Here is a 21,631-nt window from a genome sequence, read left to right as displayed (position 1 = left end):
CACTCAGCTTCAGATAACCCACAGACGTTTAGATTGAGACGTTAATGGAAAGTGGCGGGGGCACCTGAGACACTCTGAGAAAACGCAGGAAACAGCAGGTGAGCTACAAGTCTGCCGATCGGCTTCCTGAGTGAACTCTCCACCTGCCTGCGGTCGAGAGAGAGAGAGAGAGAGAGAGAGAGAGAGGAGAGAGAGAGAGAGAGAGAGAGAGAGAGAGAGAGAGATCGCTGCTTTCAAGACATCTGCTGTCGCTTTGTGTTCCCCACAGCCAGGTATCTAGAGAGATGTTTACACACCCAAACTGTGCGACACGGGGATACACGCGATCCATCCACGGCTTATTTATCTGTTTGTTAGTGTAATAACTTTAATGCTTCACGGCGTGTATCCACAGAAAACATGTATCTGACACCGCGGCGCCCGACGATCTCCGAGCAGAGCGGTAATTGTATACCCGAGCCAGGGGGAGATAACAGTGTGGCGGCACATTAAATGGTATATTAACAGACGGTGCAGAGTGACAGGAAACACGAGGGAGAGAGTGAGAAGGGAACGAACAGCGGTTCATGTCAGAATCAGAGCTGCCATCAGCCTCATGTAAAATCACTGTTATTATATAGTGTAGAGAAACTTGCTTGTATTATGAAAACTTCTGTGCTTTTCACTTCCTGTTTATTTGTGATTGTGTATCTTACCTGTTGAATGAATGTTTGTACATGCAGTGACTGGGCCCCAATTCACGAGCTTCTGGGGCCGGTTGCACAAAACACCTTAAGTTTTCTATTTAAATACAACACTTAAGGTTTAATTTCCCCCTTAGCAGAGGGAGCTTCTTAAAGGTGTTGCACAGAATCTCTTAAATAGTCCATAAAGTTAAGGCATTTGCAGCAACGAAAGAGATTTTACAGCGTTAAAATTCAACTGCATCATTAAGGATTTTTGGCCATGGTGTAGTTAAGACAGTCAGAAGTACCTTAAGGTCTTTACGCTTTAACTGACTTTAAGTGATTCCTTAAGCGTGAGTCTGAGATAAAGACAAACCTCAAAAGGCTGAAACTTAAGGATGTTTTGTGCAACTGGAACCAGAAGCGTATTGACGTGCCCCATTTTCCCCTATTGCCATTATCATGTTTGTGTGTTTTTACTTGTATTTTCTTCTGATTTGTGTGGAAGAAATGAATGAATGAATGAATGAATGAGTGAGTGCACACACACATCCCCTGATAACAAAGTTCCACACCGACTGGTCTTCAGCTCCTCCACTGCTGCCACATGGTCCAAAAGTCCATTAAAAGCACATTAACGAGCTGCCCCCTCTGCTGCTTAATAACTTTGACTTTCATGCTGCAGATAGGTCGTTGCAGTCGGCTCCGGCTCTGCCTCTGGCTCCGGTCGGAGACCTTCACCTGCAGCTGCCTTCCGGTGCAAACAGGGGTCGATTTCCGTGCCCTCTATCCGTTACATCATTAATGGGCAAAATGCAAAACTGAGACCTAATCAGTGGTTTGGGGAGCGGCTTTGGCGCCACCTCGGGGGAATACATTAACTTACAGTCCCTCCGAGCCGTGGCGGGGAAGGTGAGAATGACCTCTAACCCTGTCAGTAACTCTAGAATCGTGGCCTGAGCTCCGGACGCCGTCTGGCAGCAGTAAGAGGATCCCTGATTATCCGCCGCAAGAGACGGACACCTCCGCCGCTTTTACGTATCAGACCCCTTGAGTTTCAATTAATCAATCTGAGGCTTTACAGAGGGCAGCGTTTGTGTGTGTGTGTGTGTGTGTGTGTGATTTGTGCCGATAGTCATTGACATTACGGTGCACACTCTCTTTCCTCTCCGATCTGCAAAACCTCAGATGGTCAATAAAATGCTGGAATGAATAACTTTATAAATTTATGTGCCGCTGAAACAAAGTTTTTTCCTCTTCAGGAAACAGAAGAAAAGTCCCAATAATAACATGGAGGAAAAACTCAAATCCCCCCAGCAGATGGTTGGATGACGGATTTCATGCAGCACTGATAATAATAATAATAATAATAATAATAATAATAATAATAACACATACGGGGTGTGAAGGATTTTCTGAACCGGCCCCATCCATCAAACCACTTTTAACCAGTGGATGCTATGACGCTATGTGAGACTATGTGAGTATTTGGATTCATGTTGTACTTTCTAAATATGGAAATATCACATGTTAAGAGCTTTATAAAGCCTTGTATTTACATATTCATGTACAAATGTTTGTGCTGGAGGCTCCGTGTTTGTCCCGTGAGCTGCTGTTTACCTGGATTTTAAGGCTTTTACCTGTGTGACCTTGTCGGTGACGTTGTGTGTGCGGTCTTTGACTTTTGGGGCGATGATGGTTTTCTCGGAGGAGGGAGGCGAGGGGCACTTCTTCTCGTTGTTGGCCTCGGAGAAGTTGAGCGTGATGAGGGGGATCTTGTTGATGGTGCTGTACCTGTTGAGGTTGGAGTCGGAGGTGGAGCCGAGCAGGCTGGACTTGATCTGGCTGAGCGGCCCTGAGGAGAGAAAGCGACGGGTGTCATCGTTAAAAAGCCGCCACATCTCGCGCTGCGGCCGGCCTACTGTTGATCTATAACAGACTTTGTGATTCGTGGATATCAGAGAACAGGCTAGTGTTCATTTGATCGTGGTGACATGGCTCGTGAGGATGGAGTGGCCTTTACTGCTGGAGTGAGTTCAACCACAACACACACACACACACACACACACACACACACACACACACACACACACACACACACACACACACACACACAGATACTGAAATACAAACTCTGCACCCTCCGATTGACCCGTCTAGGATGAACAGGCCTTTTTACAGTTTCTCATTAAAAGATGATGAAGAACAGCGTCGGTGGAAGAAAGGAATGATTCGATGCACAATCAAAGAAGGCGATGTCACCTCATCTATCTGTCTGATGGAGCCTGGACATAATGAGTGTGCCGGTGTTGTGCAAGTTCACACTTCAAGAGCTACAGCTCAGAGTTCACGTTCACACAGTGATCTAGTTCACGTTCATTTCCTCCTACTCATCCATCCCAGCCTCAAATCACTGCAGCTTCTCAGGCTACATGAACTCGAAATTACTGATTACTTTAAACGATTAGAAAAACCACAGTGAGTCATTGTTTTATGTGTTTGTGCTGTCAGTTTGACTCAGGTGGAGTTAAGGTTTCCTTAAGACTTCTCCTTAAAATGTTCATTTAAGCCATTAAAGACTAATATAAGGAGAAAACCTCAGTTAAACCGTTGCACAAAAGACCTTAGTGACCAAAGTAAGGACAAAAACTAAGACTGCCTCTGACACTTTCCTAACTGCAGCATGACCAAAGGTTTGGTGATGAATGAAGGAAATAAACCTTTTATACTTTCTGTGCAACACCGTTAAGTAACTCCCTCAGGTAAGGAGAGATTAACCCTCAAGTGTCTTACGTAAGTAGAAAACTTCAGGTGTTTTGTGCAACCGGCTCCTGACTCCTTTGATCATCATTCCCTCAGATATTTCTAAATTTAGAGTTTGATTGGTTCATAAAAGTATATAATATAACACCCGACACGTACTGGGCGTCGTAAACCTTCGCCTGAAGCCGTTAAACCAAAACAGTTCTTCTTCTTCTTCTGGTCTTTTTGGTTAACTACTGACACGTTCACGTTCATCAGTTGCAAACGGAAACGTTCAGTTCAAGCGTTCATGCACAACACTGATGAGTGCGTCGCAGCATTGATGAGAGGTTCCCTCCTTACACTACGTGATGTTCCCTACAGCTTCACAGCATCATCATAACATGTGACCCTGCCTGTTGTGAACATTCAACACTGCGACAATACGTGACAGCACTACACACACCACACGTGGCCCAATGTGGGTGATTAAAAGTGAAAAAGAGAAAGAATTGCTGATTCAGTCATGTGAACCAGCGGAGGAAAGTTGAACTGTGGGTTTTTTAGTTTGTTTTCTTTTTCCTCCCTTTTTTTTTTTTTTAACAAAGTACAGCACAGTGATTGAGTCAAGGACGGAGAAACACACAGCTGAGGATGAGAGATTGCATGCGCAGCTTCAATACATGCCACAGTAAGGAAACATCACTGCAGTGGTGGAGAAATAACTGAAAAGGAAAAGCTGAAGCCATACCCCCAGCCATCCAGGAGCGAGACACTGGCAAACCAGGAGAGAAAAGAAATAGGAGGTAAAGGGGAAAGTGGGATTATGGAGAGGTGGTTGGATTGAAGGGTCAGACATTACTTAAAATATCACATTATGCATTTATTCAGGAAGTAGAGCTGTGGGAGTCGACCCCTTATCTGTGACGCTAATATTACAATAACATCAACATTGGTCATTTATACCTAACGCATCAGGTGCAAATTAACAAGAGCTCTAGAGAAGCAGTGAGCGTATTTGGTCTCCATGCAGCATAAGCACTGCTACAGCTCCATTCATTTCATAAGGGGAAAATACGAGGGTGTGGAATTTAAATGGGAACACAGTCGGGTCTCTTTTCATTCACTAAGACACGGCAACAGGGAACCAGAGGTTGCGCAGACGAAAACAGAGGTTGCAGGCGGTGGGAGGTATCATCTTGTGAAGCTTCATTGATTTTTTCTTCAATGAACAAAAGCAGGAGAGGGATTTAATGTGTTGCTTCATGCAAGTGCGTGCAGAGGTCAGTGTTTTCTTTTTTTTTCCCACTGAGCCTTCCCCTGGGCGACTGGCGGGGGTTCAGCAGGCCACGTGCACTGGGACTTAGTCATTTAGTGCTGTGCCAGTGTTTTGAGGCTCCAGACCAAGAGCTTAACAAACACACCGTCAGTCATCCACCGAGGCATTTGCATTCGACATAAACCTCAGCGATGCAGAGAAACTCATGCAGCAAGCAAAGCTTTACGTCTTATCCAACGGACGTGCGGAAATGTACAATCTCAGGATGCGGCGGGCTGCCGTTTGTTACCTTTGATATTGCGCCCGTTGTCTGTGACGACGGCATCGCGGGGTCGCAGAGGGAGGAAAGAAAGAGGGGAGTGGAAATGAGGGAAGAATCTCTGATGTTCTATCATGACAAATGGGTGCTGGCATTAAACCGCCACTAGTGTCCCCATGAAAAATTCATTACAGTGAAGTAGATGTATCACTGTGTCAGCCACTGGGAGTCATCTGAAGGAGGGTTGTAGATAAGGGGGTGGCTGTAGACTGATTGGCCTGGAGGAAACCAGGCCAATCTGGGCCACTTCTTCCCCCGACCGAAGCGGGGCCAAGAGGCTAATAAGTGATTTAGACTCGAGGGAAGATCAATAGCACCCAGTATAGATAGTGACTCACTATAATGCTGATTAAGGGACTGGCAAGCCACATCTCCCACCTCCTATTTCAGGACCACGGGGAGGTTGGTAATTAATAAAGCCAAATTATATCATTGTGAGTAATGAATTTGTTTTATTGGTCCCCTCATGTAAAACACAACATTTGGGTATCAGCCACAAGAAAATAGTGTTTCAGCCCGAGCAGTGGCCCCTGCCACGTAGGGTCGACATCCTACATTAAGGGCAAACTAGCAGAAGACTCCTACCTTCACTGGCGTGTCTGTCTCTGAACGCCATCTTGGAGTTGGACCCACAGCCTTCCATGTCATGCACTGAGGAGGCTCTGCGAATACTGCACACACTCTCTCTGGAGGGGGTTGGAGTGAGGCCCGGGATTGACGGAGCGGCGACGAATGTGTCCTGCTGGCTCTGGTGTTGGGTCTGGGCAATGGCCTGGTCCTGGTATATCCTGTCCCAGGGCCCCTTGGGCGACGAGTGGTCCAAAGGCCCCGAAACGGGGGTGGAGCAGTGGCTGGGGCCGATGAGGGCGCGGGTGTCGTTGGCGTAGGAGGGACTGCAGCTCTCGCGGGTGGTGGGGAGCTGGTAGTCGTGCGTGGCCACCGAGCCGTCGCTGTGGCGAGGGGAGTCCACCATGACGGCGTCGGGGTCCTCCTGCGGCAGGGACTGCTTGCTGATGCCCAGGAGAGGTAAGGCCGGGAAACGGAAGCGAAAGAATCTCCCTTTCCCTGAAGTAGAGAGAGAGGAATGAGAACGAGATTAACGAGTGTCACACCGGATCTATTACCGTCACATTAATCCATAGCAACATCCCATCTGACCGCAGTTTATGGCGAACAATAACACCGAGTGTGCAGCGCCCTTGGGCGACACATAAACATAAGTTCTGAGGCAGTGGATGGTTAAGTTACTCAATTATCACGAAGTTATTTGCTCGCAGTGAGACCGAAAACAGCATAAAAACAGAGTGCAGTGTTTTTTAATGAGCCGCTGGGATCCACACAACCCCCCCCACCCCACCCCCCGACCTTGTGTTGCGTGTTCCCGGTGTGTTTGTACCACAACTCCTCGCTCGCAGTCCTCAACATCCCTGCTGATATCTCCTACTCGTTTGCCAATAGCGCTGTAAAGTCTGCCAATGCGGCTTTCTTAAAAACACCATGGCTGATCAAAACAAATGCCCCATTCCGCCTCAGGCGCGAGCTCAATCTTCAATTCCCCCTCAATTATTCACGAAGGAGGACATTTGCTGGAATATTATAATGGTAAAGTGCACAGAGGAGTCGGACCTATGAAGGATTACGTGCAGGATTTTAATGAGTGATCGACAGCTCCTGTGGAGATGAAGGAGAATATATTCGATATTTAGGATGCAGGAAAAGGAAATGCGAATGTAGTTACGTTTTAATTAAAGTCTGTTCAGGTGAACGCTACGTTACATACGTTCCACAAATAAGCTGCGTCTAACAATATCTGCAAACATGTCATGAGAGAGACGGTCGCGCTCACACGATTTCACATATGGACGGCAAACTGTGTCATGCATGTTGTGAACCATTTACTTGTCTGAACATATGTCACACATATCACAGTCTTCCTGCCACGAGGCGCACTGAAAAATCAAATGAAAACCTGTGTCCATGTGTAGTGTGATTATAGATCAGCTCTAGCTTCTATATTAATACTGTGAAAGTATCAAAGCCTCAGTCCACAGAGAAATGCACACAGCCTGTATTCAGAAACTGAGCCTTAAAACCAGCCGTCAGGACTTCTGGAACTTTGTGATGTCACAACAAAGCAGTCACCAAGCCCCGCCCACCTGGACCCACAATCCAAACCTTTACAGGATTTGGTTTCTCTGAGTGTTTTTACCTGAAATCTGCTATATTTTTATTGGATCACTCAGAAAACAATCAGCCAATCAGAGGAGCCTCCTCTCTATCAAATCAGACAAAAACTGAACATATGTCCTTTATTTGACAGTAAACAAACACAGTTACAGTACACTTAATATATGCTGTAATTAGAAACGTAGACGTATCGTTGTGGCTTCTAATTACAGCCTAATTTAGGTGTATGGTGTCTAATTAGGGCATGACTGTTTACTGTCTAATTTAGAGCATATTTCTAGTTTGTGTCTAATTTGATACGAAGTGCAGACTGTTGAGTCTTGTTAAGGTGCCATACAATAAAGTGCAACCTTCTCACTTCTCTTGTATTTCGCTTGGAAAAACTACAGCGGATTGTATTCGACCCCACGTTCAACTATAATATCTGTAGCTAAGGACGCTTTCAAAGAGACAACAGGTGATGAAACAGAAAATAGATCTAATGTTTAAGGCTCAGCAGGAACAGCATCTTTATCTTCCTCATTGCCCCGTCCATTAGTCTGAGAGTGACACAGAGCAGAGAGAAAAGGAACTAATTTTAGACAAAATGCTGCACGTCTGTTTGGGTCAGCGGAGTGTGTGTGTGTGTGTGTGTGTGTGTGTGTGTTTACAGAAAGTCTCCAGCCAGATGCTGATCATGCCGGAAATGATAATTTGCATGTAATTGGTGAGTCAGTGCAGGATCTGAACCCGCTGCTGCAGTATGACTAAACAAGTCATTTATCCCATGAAATTAAGTCGTATCGGCGTTCACAGTTGGATCTGAGCTCGGTGCTGTAAGGCCGCCGATCAAAAGCAACACCTGACTCTTCATTCTTCATCCTGAGGCTGATCCTGAACCAGCAGACCCCCCCTTTATATGCCTGACAGTCTGTTTAGTGTGCACTCTCCCTCATGCACCAACACTGACATCTTTAACAAGTGCAGCTCCACACCATTTCACATTTCTGACAGTTCGATTTAACTGTTGAAATCACCAAATAATGTCTGGTATCTCATGAGCATCCACATGCTCTGGGCTTTGTGCCCGGACATAAAATCATATATATATATATATATATATATATATACATATATATATATATATATATATATATATATATATATACACACACTGTATATAAACATATAAGCCATAAATCTTTTAATTAGCTCATAATTCAGTCACGATTTCACGGCGCTGAGAACATTGTACGCAGCTATATTTAGTTGTGATACTGAAAGGGCTGAACCTTTGAGTGCTGTTACTGGGTTGTGTGTGTGTGTGTGTGTGTGTGTGTGTGTGTGTGTGTGTGTGTGTGTGTGTGTGTGTGTGTGTGTGTGTTCCCTCACCCTCTCCAACCCTCTCAGTCTTTCCCTGCAAAAACTCACCAGCGGCTTTACACAACCAATGGACGCAGAGTGGCCCTTGTTGCTATGATACCAGATAGTAATATTTGCATTGAATATTAATTGGGCCCTCAGATCCCCGTGAAATGTCTTCCTGTAATGTGAGCATGATTCAGATGTCAGGGGAGAAGTGGAGGGAGAATAATAAACCTTCGTCCTCTAGTAAAAGTGGGACAAAAACAGCTCTGTGTCTTTTTGTTTCTGTCTCTTGTTCTTGTGGTTTCACTGACGTTAAATTAAAACAAAAAAAGCAATAGTGCAGTTATTGTGTTTACTAACTGATTTGCATGAAGTGCTTTTTTTTTTTTTTTTTTTTTTTTACCTTAAGGAGTGTTTACCTGGGCTCCCAGTTCTCCTGTTACTCACCAGCTCCAGAGAATAACATGCAATTAAAGATAAAACACACCTGTTCACTCTGGTGTTTTTCCCCGCTTCTTCTCTTCTAAGTTTCTTGGGAAACAACATTTGAACCATCGCGGTGGTTGAAACGTTGTCATGCTTTTCACATAACTACTGCATGAAACTGGTGCGGAGGAGACAGGTGACTCTGTGACTGGACGATTTAAGTGTGCCGTCCTGAATAATCACTGCAGGGGAAATGAAAGCTTTCTTTTGGTTTGACAGTGAAATGCTTTTCAAGTCTACGGTTACAGACACTAATGGTGCGACATGATCGGGGGGGGAAATGGCTGCTGAGATGAGCCGACAACTCAGATGCATTTAGTTTGTTTAGCTTTTAGATTGATATTAAATTCAAATGTCACAGAATCAGGCGTCTGAGTTTTTAGTAAAAGATGAACTGTGTTTGTTCCAGTTTACAGTTTATATTCTGATCAGACTGAGAAACATTTGAGCTGTTTCAATCAACGAGCTAATCTGAGCCGCTGTCTACCTTTAGCATGAGGTTCATTCTGCCCCTCACTTCCCTGCACAGGTTCGCTGCTGGATGCTGACTGAGTGTTCTACTTCTACCTCGCAACAATAATAATTAAGGACCCGACCGCATTAAAATAACAGATGTGCTAAATTTGGCTCAGCTTTTTCCAGGCTACTTGATCTGAATATCTGAGGGTCCTCATTCCAAAACATGTTTAACTAGGAAAATGCAACTCCTGAAACGGGCATGAAGCGATCCACAAGAGAGGACACGAACTAGGACTGAAGGATTAATCAAAAAATATCAATATCCAAATCATTATTGGACCATTAAATGAAGCATGGTGGTGCTACAGAGACGCCACAGTCTCCAGACGTGGAGGAACATGCTTGTTTGGTACAAACTCCGACAAAAACATAATTATTTTCATGTTATTTTTCAGTGAAAATAAAATGCTTGTGATGATTTGAACTGTTGAAAGTGACAGTCAATGCCGGTTAATGAGAAACTGCTGGCGTGACGCTTCGTGCATTGCTTTGAGCTAATAATAAAGACAAGGGATGACAGATTCAATAACTCATTAGCATCAGCTCTTAGTGAATCCGTGTATTTGCCCATTTCACCGTCAGACCTCAGAGTCACTCACCTGTGTGCCCAAATAATTTTCTAATTTGCCACACTCATTACTTATTCATTATAACAAATTTTCCCCGGCACATGCAGCCGAATGCTCATGGAGGAGAGCAGCACCGCGATGCTCACAGACCGAGCTGGACTCACACAGTACAGAGAAGAAAGCATCAGGTTTATTTGAACTGGTACTGATCTACTAGAATATCCTCGGATCAGACCTCAGGGTCGGCTCAGAACATCCCTGATAATAAAATATATGAATCGCCAAACATATCCTGGTGTTCCTCTAGAAATCAGCGAAGCATTTCACACTTCCTCCTCGTACCCACTCGTCTGGGGGCCCCAGTTGAGAACTATAAATTAAATTGCCTGCGAGAATGGTCCCGCTCAGCCACATCAAAGCACAATGGAAGAATCCTGGCTGGTTTCAGAATGAATGGATCGTCACCGAGCGACAAAAGCAATCAATAAGCAGCGGCTAATGCATGGCTGCTCATCCCCCAGAAGGAGCCGGGATAATGCAACACATGGATCATCAAATCGCTCCATCCACAGTCCACAGTCACACCGTAGAGCTATTCCTCAGAATAGTAACACTGTAGGTTTCACCGAGTTTAATTTACATCTGTTGCACTTTCTTCTTCTCTGATGTTTTAATTATGCAGTTATTCATAATTTGTGACCTCTGTCCGTCTGCTGGTAAAAAAAAAAAAAAAGTGCAAGACTAGATCTCTGGAACTCTCTGATGGAGGACTGCGATGATTTGAAGCCAAGAAATACTGACTCTCTCCAGTGGTCCCTGACGTGGCAGAGGGAAAGAGACTCGACCTTCTAAATAAATCTGGACCTCACCGCCAGAGAGGCGTGAATAGGATTTAAGGCTCCATATTTTCATCTTCTGATCCATAAGAAGATATATTTGTGGTTTTAAAGAACCAAAAACCATCTTAGTGTAGTTTTACATCTCCTCTCTCACCGGTGAGCCAATCAGAAGAGAGGAAGCTCTGAGCCTCTCTCCTGATTGGCTGACTGTTTTGTGAGTGATCCAATAAAAATAGCAGATTTCAGGTAAAACACGCAGAGAAACCAAATCCTGCAAGGTTTGGATGGTGGGTCCAGGTGGGCGGGGCTTAGCAACTGCTTTGTTGTGACATCACATTGTTACAGGAAGTCCTAACAGCTGGTTTTAAGGCTCAGTTTCTGAATACAGGCTGTGTGCATTTCTCTGTGGACTGAGGCTTTGATACTTTCACAGTAATAATATAGAAGCTAGAGCTGATCTATAATCACACTACACATGGACACAGACCTTTACACTGGATGGAGCTTTAACTCATAGAGGACTGCTCCATCAGGGAATTACCCTCATGCTTCAGCTGAGCAATTAGTTCCTTTAGAAAAGTGGAAGAGGAGGGTTTTACCAGTGACATGTTGCACAAATACATGAATACACACACTCGCACATTGAAAAGCTTATCTGCTCATGCATGTTTTGCAAGTTGTCTGAGCGTACACACAATCCATAGTGCACACAAACACACTCACTTACACTCGACACATACAGCTCCCTACTCTTTTCACCAAACACCCCGTGAGGCAACAGTGCGTTAAGGACCTCAACCAATTACAGTCATCTAGAGGTGACCCCTGGTCCTCCGTGCTCCTGCTTTATATGTCACACACAGCAAATGGAGAAAGAGAGAGAAACTGAAGAGAGAGGAAGGATCAAGAGCATGTTCAAGAACACCACTGGGGAATGGCATTATACACTATTACACCGACAGCTCTGGGAAGCCGAGCGCTCCCCAGCACTGCTCCACTAGTTCATCAGGCCATCCTGGCAAGCTATGAGCTATAATTGGGCCAGACCTTTGAGATGATGACAGGCTAACACATCAGTGTCTGCTAAACGCTGGTGTCAACATGCCAAAGGAGCTGTCTGGGCAGAAACTTCCTGCAGCTGCACCGGTGATCGCTGCTGCAAGTAGAAGTCAACGCGCAAGCTGTGCATCGCCACAAGTTACATACCGGGTTTATGCTGCAGCGGCAAGATGCTAAAGAAATTAATCAATAACAGCACATGGCAGGGAGTGAAAGATTAATATCAGGGTTGTGTCAAAATTTCAAAAGTCCCATTTTTTAAACTTTTCATGTGTTGATCCATAAGAATATACATAAGATATACATACTTAATACATAAATAAATGCAAAATAAATACATTCTAGTAATGAAAAAGGCTATTTCCATATTTATATATTTATTTATTTATGCATTTATGTGATTATTCATTTCTACATTTATTCAATTATCTATTTATGCATTTCAAGATTTAATTATGTATTAATTTCTACATTTCTACATGTATTTATTTATCTCTGTGTCTGTATGTTATTCGGGGGGGGGGGGTACGGCCTCAGTCTAAAGCTGGATTGGTTATTGGTTATAGCGGTTGATCGACTGGACGGATCTAAGACTTCTGCCTTGACGTGACTCGTACAGAGACTCCAGGTAAACACTCAGGCGATGACTGCTTTGTTGTGACATCACAACGTTACAGGAAGTCCTGACGGCTGGTTTTAAGGCTCAGTTTCTGAATACAGGCTGTGTGCATTTCTCTGTGAACTGAGGCTTTGATACTTTCACAGTATTAATATAGAAGCTAGAGCTGATCTATAATCACACTACACATGGACACAGACCTGTACACTGGATGAGACCTTAAAGACACACTGATGATTGGGTATAAAAAAAATGCTAAATAAAAACTTCATTCTCTCCATCCAGTGTTTGTCTTGTACTCACGCTGGTCAGCTTTGGAAGGTGAGGTGTGATTGAGTCTCTCCAGTGAGTCACTGCTGCCTTCGTCCAGGATGTAATCGAAGTTCAGGATGAACATCATGACCACGCCCTCCTCGTTCTTCACCGGGATGATGTGGGTGGCGCAGAGGAAGTTTGAACCTAACCAGGAGGAAATTTAAAAAACAGTCAGAAACAGGTATTAAACTTTACCTTTTGTGTTTGATTGATTTCTTAAGTGACCCGCCGCTATCAGTTATAAAATCCAGAAATTACGAGCCCCATCAATCTTAAAGGAAAGTGTGCCTGATTTAAAATTCATAACTTTTTTTGTCCAAAACAAAAATGAACAAACCTGATCAAAGGCTCAGCAGCTTTTCAGATACAGCACGGTCTGACCCTGGAGCTTTCCATTAACACTCTTTGAGATTCAAACGTCTTATTCCAGATAAAGCTGTGTGTGTGTGTGTGTGTGTGTGTGTGTGTGTGTGTGTGTGTGTGTGTGTGTGTGGAGAGAGGCCTAGCAGAGAAATGAGGGTGAAAAGGTCAATAGGTCCACTAAGAGGAAAGCTTCTGGAGCTGAATGATTTCATCTATTCAGACATCCTCCTGCACCCAGGTAGCAAAATAAATCCGGCCCATACTTGGCCCACATGCTTGTTTCTCCTTCTGGCCCGGTATACGCCCGGTTCCATCACTCTGCCCAGATGTGAAAGTGTACGGGCCAGGCATATGTTGGGCCAGGAGTTTCAGGTACTGTCCTGCTAATCGCTACTTCACCTCATGCTAACATTAATGTAGCGTATCATCCTGCGTATCATTATGTATTCATTCATTCCCCTTAGAAAACATCAACCACAAATGTTTCTCAATTTCCATAGTTCTCTGGCAGAAAAAATTAATTGCCCTTAGTTTTTAAACCTCGATTATTAGAGTTGCTGTTGGCTCCGCAGTGGGAGGTAAATTTAATGCAACCCTGCTCATTGCTAATGCCTCATGTCTAATGTTCCTCATTTATCAAACAAGCAGACAGGAGGTTAACAGAAGTAGAGGAGTTGCACCATTTATAGCAGCTACAAATAAATATTCCAACAGAGAAACAAAGCATAGTTGATAAGACGCTTAAAGTAGCCTGACTCTGGCTTTATTGATAAGTTGAGGATGAAGCGGTGATATCACGAGCATTAGCTAAATGGGAAGTGCAGAGGCTATGACCAGGATTACTCGTGTAGAAAATGAAATGTATATTAAGTTTTTAAATAATGAGCACAGACAATCTCTGGAAGATGCTCTCCCTCACATTAGGCTCTAAGTCCTGCTGTCACCACCAGGCTATTTATAGCTCACCCAGCAGGCACCCGGCCTACGGCGCTTCTTTTCTGGGCGAACACAGAGACGCAGACACGCTGCTGCACAAACACACTCGCACTGAAATCCCGACTCCGCTCGCATAATGTGCAAATACTCCACACGCACACGCACACACACGGAAATAAAATGATGGCAGGATACAAGTCTTTGCTCTAAAATCCTATTGTGCAGCAAAATAACACCCAACTGCTTCCCCACACTGGGGTTTGATTTATGTATTGGGGGAGCACTGATTCCGCTGGGCTAAGCAGTATGCTGCCCCTAATAGTACATCAGTGTCACCATGAGTGGATGGAGCCATTAATTTCAGTCAGAGGGAGTTGGGGGGAGGGAAGGGGGGAGGGGGGGGTTGCAAGCTGTGTCACACCTCCTCTGCCTTTAGTGACAATATGCAAAACAAGTCCATACTCCAGGAGCGGCCTCGCTCTCATGGCTTTCAGGAATTATCTAACCGTGCAGAAGCTCGGAGGGAATACAGAGTTTACAGGGCCTTGAATATCAGGAGGATTTAAAAAGAAAATATGTTTTACCTGTAACTTATGTTATTTTGAATTCTTGTATTTCACTATGAAAAACTTTGTCGGTAATAAAAAGCCCTCGACTTTATTTCAGTGTTGAACCCTTGTTATAAAAATACAAATGTGTCTGTCTCCATGGAAACAAGTGAGCGCCGCAGAGGATCTTCAGAGAGCTTTATCCTGCTGTCGGTTTATGGAAAAACTCAGCAACAAAGTGGACACATTTCCAAACTGTACATTTAAATTTCAAGTTAGTTAAAGAGACAGTTGGGGTTATTTGATGTGGGGTTGTGTGAGGTACTGAAAAAAAAAAAATACACAGAAAAACCCACAGAATAAAAAACTAATATGAGTTGAAGTGTACGTCCTGCTGCTTCTCTAAACTGGGAGCGGCTGATCTGAATCTACGGCAGGTAATACAATAGAGAAGAACCAAATAACCTGAACTATCACTTTAACTTTTAACACTCGAGACGGAATGAAACATGAAATTACAGCAAGTGGATCCACCTGAATTCAGCGACATCAGAGGCTGTTTCCCTGCAGCGATGCTCACAGGTACAGCACACACAGGAAAGCTGAACTCAGAATCATTGAATGTCTCCCCTGTGGTTCAGTCTCTATGTGTGTGAGGCAACACACACACCATACAACACAAACTCCTTCATATCACCTCACACTGGTATGCAAATTTACATTTATCATTCATAGAAACTACATGAGTACAGACATAAAGTAGGTCCAATACACAACATACATTCACACACACACACACACACACACGTTACAGAGTGCTTAGTGCATGCCTCAGGAGGGGACATACCCCAGCTTTTGTGTTGCATACCAGTGTGAGCTGTGAGCTGTGTGTGTGTGTGTGTGTGTGTGTGTGTGTGTGTACTAAAAATAAGCCACTTGGAATCCATAGGCATTTATAATTCATAGGCGCTAAGTATTATGTTCTAGAAAGCATAATGGTTGGACTTGTTTAGGCAGTATGAGAATGAGAGGAGGCTTGTTGGTTCTGTGTGTTTGTGTATGTGTGTCTGTATGTGTGTCTGTATGTGTGTGTGTGTGTGTGTGTGTGTGTGTGTGTGTGTGAGAGAAAGTGCCTGGATGCATTCATTAGATTTTCTGATGATCTGTTCGTCATGAGGTTAATCAATAATTCCGTTTATGCATGTGATGCTTTTTTTCACGTCACATTTTCTTACACTTTGTCAAAATCCATCCACGCTAATAAAACTGTCAATCAATCTGTTAATGTGAATCACTTTCCATTTCCCTTCATCACTTACTTCTTCTCACTCGCTATTTCCCTCCGTCTCTCTGCTTCCGACTTTTCCTCCTCCATGTCCTTGTCTGTCTATCCCTCTCTTCCTCCTTTCACTCTTATCTTTCTCCCTCCCCCCCCGGCTCTCCCTCTCAGCCTCGGTGTGCGCCCCCCCCCCCCTCTCTCCCTGAGAAATGACAGAGCAGGTCCTCTGCAGGAAGGCCACCTGACGTGTTATAAGTGGACAGATCAAACACGTCCCCATCCCCGCTGCTGCTGATGCAAATTTCTGCCTCTCTGTCTGCATATCCTGCCTCAGTGGAGGGTCAAAGACAAACACAAACACACACACACACACACACACACACACACACACACTCATGCAAACAGAAATAACATTTACATTTTTCAGTTGCACACTGGCATTGAGGAAAGACACACACACACTAATGAGGTTCACAGATCTCTGAAGCAACCAAAGACAGATTCTGGCTAACACAGACAAACACACACACACACACACACACACACACACACACACACACACAGCCTGCCGGCAGCATTAATTAGCAGAATGTTCTCTGTCCAACTAAATCTAATAAGCAGGCAATGGAGCAGGTTTACATGTTGCAGTGTAATGAGGGAACGCACCTTTGAAAGGCACTAGAACAACTTTAGTCAGAGCATCTCTGACCTGAATATTTATACGGAGCTGCAGAGCAAAACATAGTTAAGCATCCTAATGTGATACATCAGGTGCCAGCTCGTCTTCGTTAGAGATACGTTTAAGAAAACAAACGACCTCTTCTGTCTTTGAAAAGGAGTGTGGAAAAATAGCATGACTCAGCAAACCCCCCCCCCCCGAATCAAATCTACAGTCATGGATGGTTGGACTAAAACAGAAGAAGCAAAAACAATCTGTTCTTTTCTGGTCTCCGATCCTCTGAGGGCGGCAGACGGAGGAAAGCGCTGACTTGCAGTTTGACAAGAGAGACGGAGAATGTGAAACTTTTGTCGAGGTGAAAGTGAGTTGATAAACACAGAGCTGCCAGTCATCCACATAAATAGCACAAACTCCTGTGGAAGCACACATATATATATATATATATATATATATAGAGGGCTTGATAAGCCTGGTAGCACATTGTTGCACTAGTCTGGTGTGTCAAAGTCAAGCCACAAGCCTTAAGCCTGAGAGGAAACGTGGGTCTTATCGATTTAAACATTTTCCACTCGGCTTCATTTCCTCACCGACGCGGTGCAGCCCACCTGGATTAACAGGACTACCTGGTAATCTGTTGCTACACAGATGGCTCGGCAGGATGACAGCACAGCATGGCACCCAGCGCACACACACAGAATATGCCAAATCACAGCGTGCTGAGGGGTTCTTTAATGTTTTCAGACCGAAGCTGCGGTTGTTGCTCTTCTCTCTCTCTCTCTCTTCTCAACACTCTGGATTCAGTTTTAACTCCGCGTGTGAAGACCTGATCTCGATTTATCAAAGTCACCTCCACGCCAAGTTGTTTTTTTTTTTTTTTTGGACAAACTACTTGGATGACTCGTCCAACCGAACACATTAGTCGTGGAATAAACACAATTATCTGTGCAGGCAGACGCGGACAAATGTGGCGACTCACCCAAAACACAGGTTGATATTCTGCATATAAGAAACTCAGGTGACCGGAGGTTTGTTTTCTATTCGACCTTGAGGTTTGGACTGACAGCAGCACCACTGCTGGAGCCCAGGACAGAGGTCACATGAGGACAGACTTACACTGCACTGATACACCACTGACCAACTGTTCCCACAGAGCTGTGTCTTCATTAAACAGAGCTATCCAATACACCCCCCACACACACACACACACACACACACACACCTATGAAAATACCCCCCTGTTCACCTCAGCTGACTGATCCTGCGCCTCCTGCCACCTCCTCTTCATTTTCTTAAAGTTATATTAATTACACTCTACGGAGGTTATGTTAGTTCACTCTCATTTTAAGCTTGAGAGCTCACTACTCCTCTGTGGTTCGGGTGATGTTCTCCCCTCACCTTTTCTTTCTCACTTTCATTTCATTCTGGTGAATTAATCATCACACAGCGATGGGGTTTGTTTTTGGTTTTTGAGGTAGAGAGAAAAAACTTAGCTGATGTTTAAAATTAAACCATCAGCACATTTTCTAATTTTCTCTAAGGACATAAATGTGTGGCTGTTAAAAGTCTCAAAGATTTGAAGTGTCTTTTAAGTCGCAACAAGCGTGTGTGTAAGGTCCTTTAATCTATAATAATATGTAAAACCAATGTACTAATAAGTCAAAAGTACATTAGTATACAGCTGCGTATACAAAACGACAATGTCAAACAAAAACTTCAAACTCAAAGTAAATGATCCGGGTTCTTCCCTGGTCCGTGTCCCATCCCTCCAACCAAGTTTGGCAGAAATTGTTTCAGTACTTTCTGTGTAATCCTGCTGACTTCAGGTAGTAAATCCAGGCCACATCACAGCGCTGGACAGAGAAGAGAGGACTTTGGACACTGTGGGAAACCTCCTCCATTTCTTCATCACAGCAAAAACCCACATTTCCTTGTGCGTTGTTACAACTACATTTTGCAGACGTGGAGGAAACTTTAATAATTGAACAACAGGGACTGTTGACTGTGCGAGTGTGTGCGAGTGTGTGTTCATCGCAGCGCAGTGAGAGGAGTTTTAGTTTCAAGATGCTGGAAATTTCATTAGATTCTATTTCCACTATCAATTATTAAGACAATGGAGCTCAACGTGCGCTCGCTGACTGATGGTGGAAGGGAAGACCACGCACATACACATGAATCAGTCAGTGCCATTAAAACGTATCTGGTCGGACTGTCCTCACTCTTCTCTCTATTGGTTCTTCATATTTGGAGGATATCTGACAGGAGCCAATCAGCTGCAAGCGTCAATACTGCCCAACACACCTATTTACTAACACGAAGCATCAACACTGAAGAACCAGAAGCTGCAGTTCCTCTAACGACCACTAGAGTCTGGCTCCAACAGTGAGTCACTCCCCATAGACTCCCATGTTAAAATGTCCAACTTTACAGCAGAAATAAACATGTTTACAGCCTGGTACAAAAACAGTTTGTCTCTAGAGCTAATTTCCTCCTTCATGACACCTGTTTATATTTTATTAAGACTTAAAGTTCTGTATAATTGAGGGCGTGGCCTCTTTGAGTGACAGGTGGGTGAGCGTATGCTTGCCACAAACCGGCATGCACCGAAGTCTCAGCTCCTCCTCTTTGCCCATTTTTGGATAAGCTGGGAGTAATCGGCGGAGTCAGACACTGCCAAGATGGCGACGGCGGAGCAGCTCACTCCGAGCTTCGACGCTCATGTCAACTGTTTGGCCACAGAGAAGAGAAACAAAGACAATCAAGTTATCTGGTCCTTTATCTGAAATTAGTCCACAAAGGTGACCTAAGTCAGAGCCCTCCACACACACACACACACACACACACACACACACACACACACACACACACACACACACACACACACACACACACACACACACACACACACACACACACACACACACACACACACACACACACACACTGACCAGTTTAACATCTGCTGACTGGTTGTGTGTGACAGTGATTGTGGGTGAGTGGCATATGGGAATCCTGATAGCTCTCATTTGGAGAAACTGCTGCCAAGAGTATCGCAGTCAAAATCATTTTAAATTGCAGCCTGTGCCTAATAGACATGGGGTGTGTGTGTGTGTGTGTGTGTGTGTGTGTGTGTGTGTGTGTGTGTGTGTGTGTGTGTGTCATTAGGTGTGTGTGTGTAATGTGAGTGACGCTGATGTGAGCTGAGCCTCCTGCAGCAGGGAGCTGTTGGTTGGTGCTACACTGCTGGAGGGGGTTACGACGGTGACACTCTCCCTCCCTCCCTCCGTCAAAAGCTCAGCAGGGAGCTTCTCCAGCTTGGCAAAGCTAATTGTCATCAAATCAACTTCTCTGACGCTGCATTTTTTTGTGCGCCGGCTCGTCTCAGTCGATCACTGCTGCACGATCATCGTCTCCTCTTTGACTCTACATCCGGCCGACGTCACACTGTGACGACGTGCGGCTACACAGATCATACAGTCGGTCAGCTAGTGTTGAATGTTGAAAACAAGAGAAGTAAAGACACTTGTTTTCAGGGATGTAAAATATAAAGTCGCTCATTTACTTGTCACGAGTTTATTAGGGTGAAGAAATAAAAACGTTGAACATGAGAAGTGACCTTCTCTCGGAGGGAGGAGGGCTTATGTTTTTGCCCACCGTTCTAGGGAAATGTGATCCTTTCCCCTTCTCCCCCGGGAACATTCAGTTGTACTAAGAGCTGTTTAACTCTGATGCCGGCGCTCTAATCCAGGAGGGAGAGTGCTACCTTATCCCCGGGGGTTACAATATCATCAGTGGCGGCGCGGCGGCCTGGCAGTTCGACAGACCGTCCCGTCACCGAAAGGTCACATGTGAAATCACTGCGAGGAAAGTTTGTCCGTCAACACCGAGTATCAACAAAACCCAGAAACATCTGGCTCACGGTTACTGTAAAAGCTGAGCCTTGCAAAATAAAAGCCTGAATATATAACAGTTTGTTTCACAATAAAAGTAAAGATTTGTTTTACTGTAAGTGACTGAAAATCATTGTCATCTACACACACCTCCTAAGCTCTAGAAGTTATCCCTCCCATGGCTTTAATAAATCCAGTCGTCAATATGTTGCTTCGGCTCAACAACTCAACAGGGTGTTGACCAATTATAACAAAACACAAATAGAGGAATCATTCATTTGACAGTCCTTCTATCTCAAATGTATTATAAAGGCCGATACATTGGTTTATATTTTTCAAGAGTTAATGATTTGTAGAAAATTGTTTATAGGTCAAAAATCCATATTATGCATCTCAACTCCCACGTGCTCCCGTGCAACTGGGCCGGCTGAACCGATCGGACCTGTGGGTGTGATGGAGTGATATACTGCAGTCTTTTGAGGACATGGAGGAGGCCAATTCCGCCTGCACTAGAAAACCAGATAAACAAAATCAATGTGGAGAGGACACGGTGAGAAAGATCCGAAATAGAACCAACGATCGCATATTTTTAGGGAATCGCAAACCTCAAGGTCACTGCGTCCGTTTGAAAGACGCCATCCGGCTGTAAGTTTCTAAATGATCAGATGACGAGATGATCGATATCTTTAGTAGGATTTCGATTTCATTCTGAGATTAATCTAAAATTTGTTTTAGTTAGAAATCTCCCAGTGTGGCGGATTTAAATCACTTTAATATCAATACATGAAATTGGGAGACGACTCAGATGTAAATAAATGCAAATAAAAACAGAGATGAATTCAAATATGTGTAAACCTCATACAAATTAAAGCTTCGTCTGTGCTTCAGAAACAAAGAATGAGTCACAATGAAGAGCAGAATTTAGTCATCGTTAATGTTTGTCCTTTATTTATTTTAATTATGCTGATGCTGTTTTTCCATGTATTCATTTCAC

At 44.2% G+C, this 21,631-nt stretch overlaps 1 protein-coding gene across 4 annotated transcripts in view; it reads right to left on the bottom strand.

Annotated features, from left to right (window-relative positions):
- kcnh7 (potassium channel, voltage gated eag related subfamily H, member 7) overlaps positions 1–21,631 on the bottom strand; it is a 61,501-nt gene that overhangs the window by 25,123 nt on the left and 14,747 nt on the right. For 2 of the 4 annotated variants that reach the window (XM_056370315.1, XM_056370316.1), the window contains exons 3-7: positions 12,934–13,089; positions 5,591–6,070; positions 4,976–4,996; positions 4,159–4,182; positions 2,306–2,520 (exon numbers count right to left, since the gene is read on the bottom strand). In XM_056370315.1, coding sequence (XP_056226290.1) covers positions 2,306–2,520; positions 4,159–4,182; positions 4,976–4,996; positions 5,591–6,070; positions 12,934–13,089 — 896 coding nt within the window. The remainder of the gene's footprint in view (positions 1–2,305; positions 2,521–4,158; positions 4,183–4,975; positions 4,997–5,590; positions 6,071–12,933; positions 13,090–21,631) is intronic. The other 2 variants (XM_056370317.1, XM_056370318.1) reach the window with 2 other exon arrangements.

This window comes from Seriola aureovittata, chromosome 24, assembly GCF_021018895.1.
Source record: "Seriola aureovittata isolate HTS-2021-v1 ecotype China chromosome 24, ASM2101889v1, whole genome shotgun sequence".
NCBI classification, from domain to species: domain Eukaryota; kingdom Metazoa; phylum Chordata; class Actinopteri; order Carangiformes; family Carangidae; genus Seriola; species Seriola aureovittata.
The sequence above is the reverse complement of the archived record's forward strand: the minus strand, read 5'-3'. Positions and strand labels throughout refer to the sequence as shown.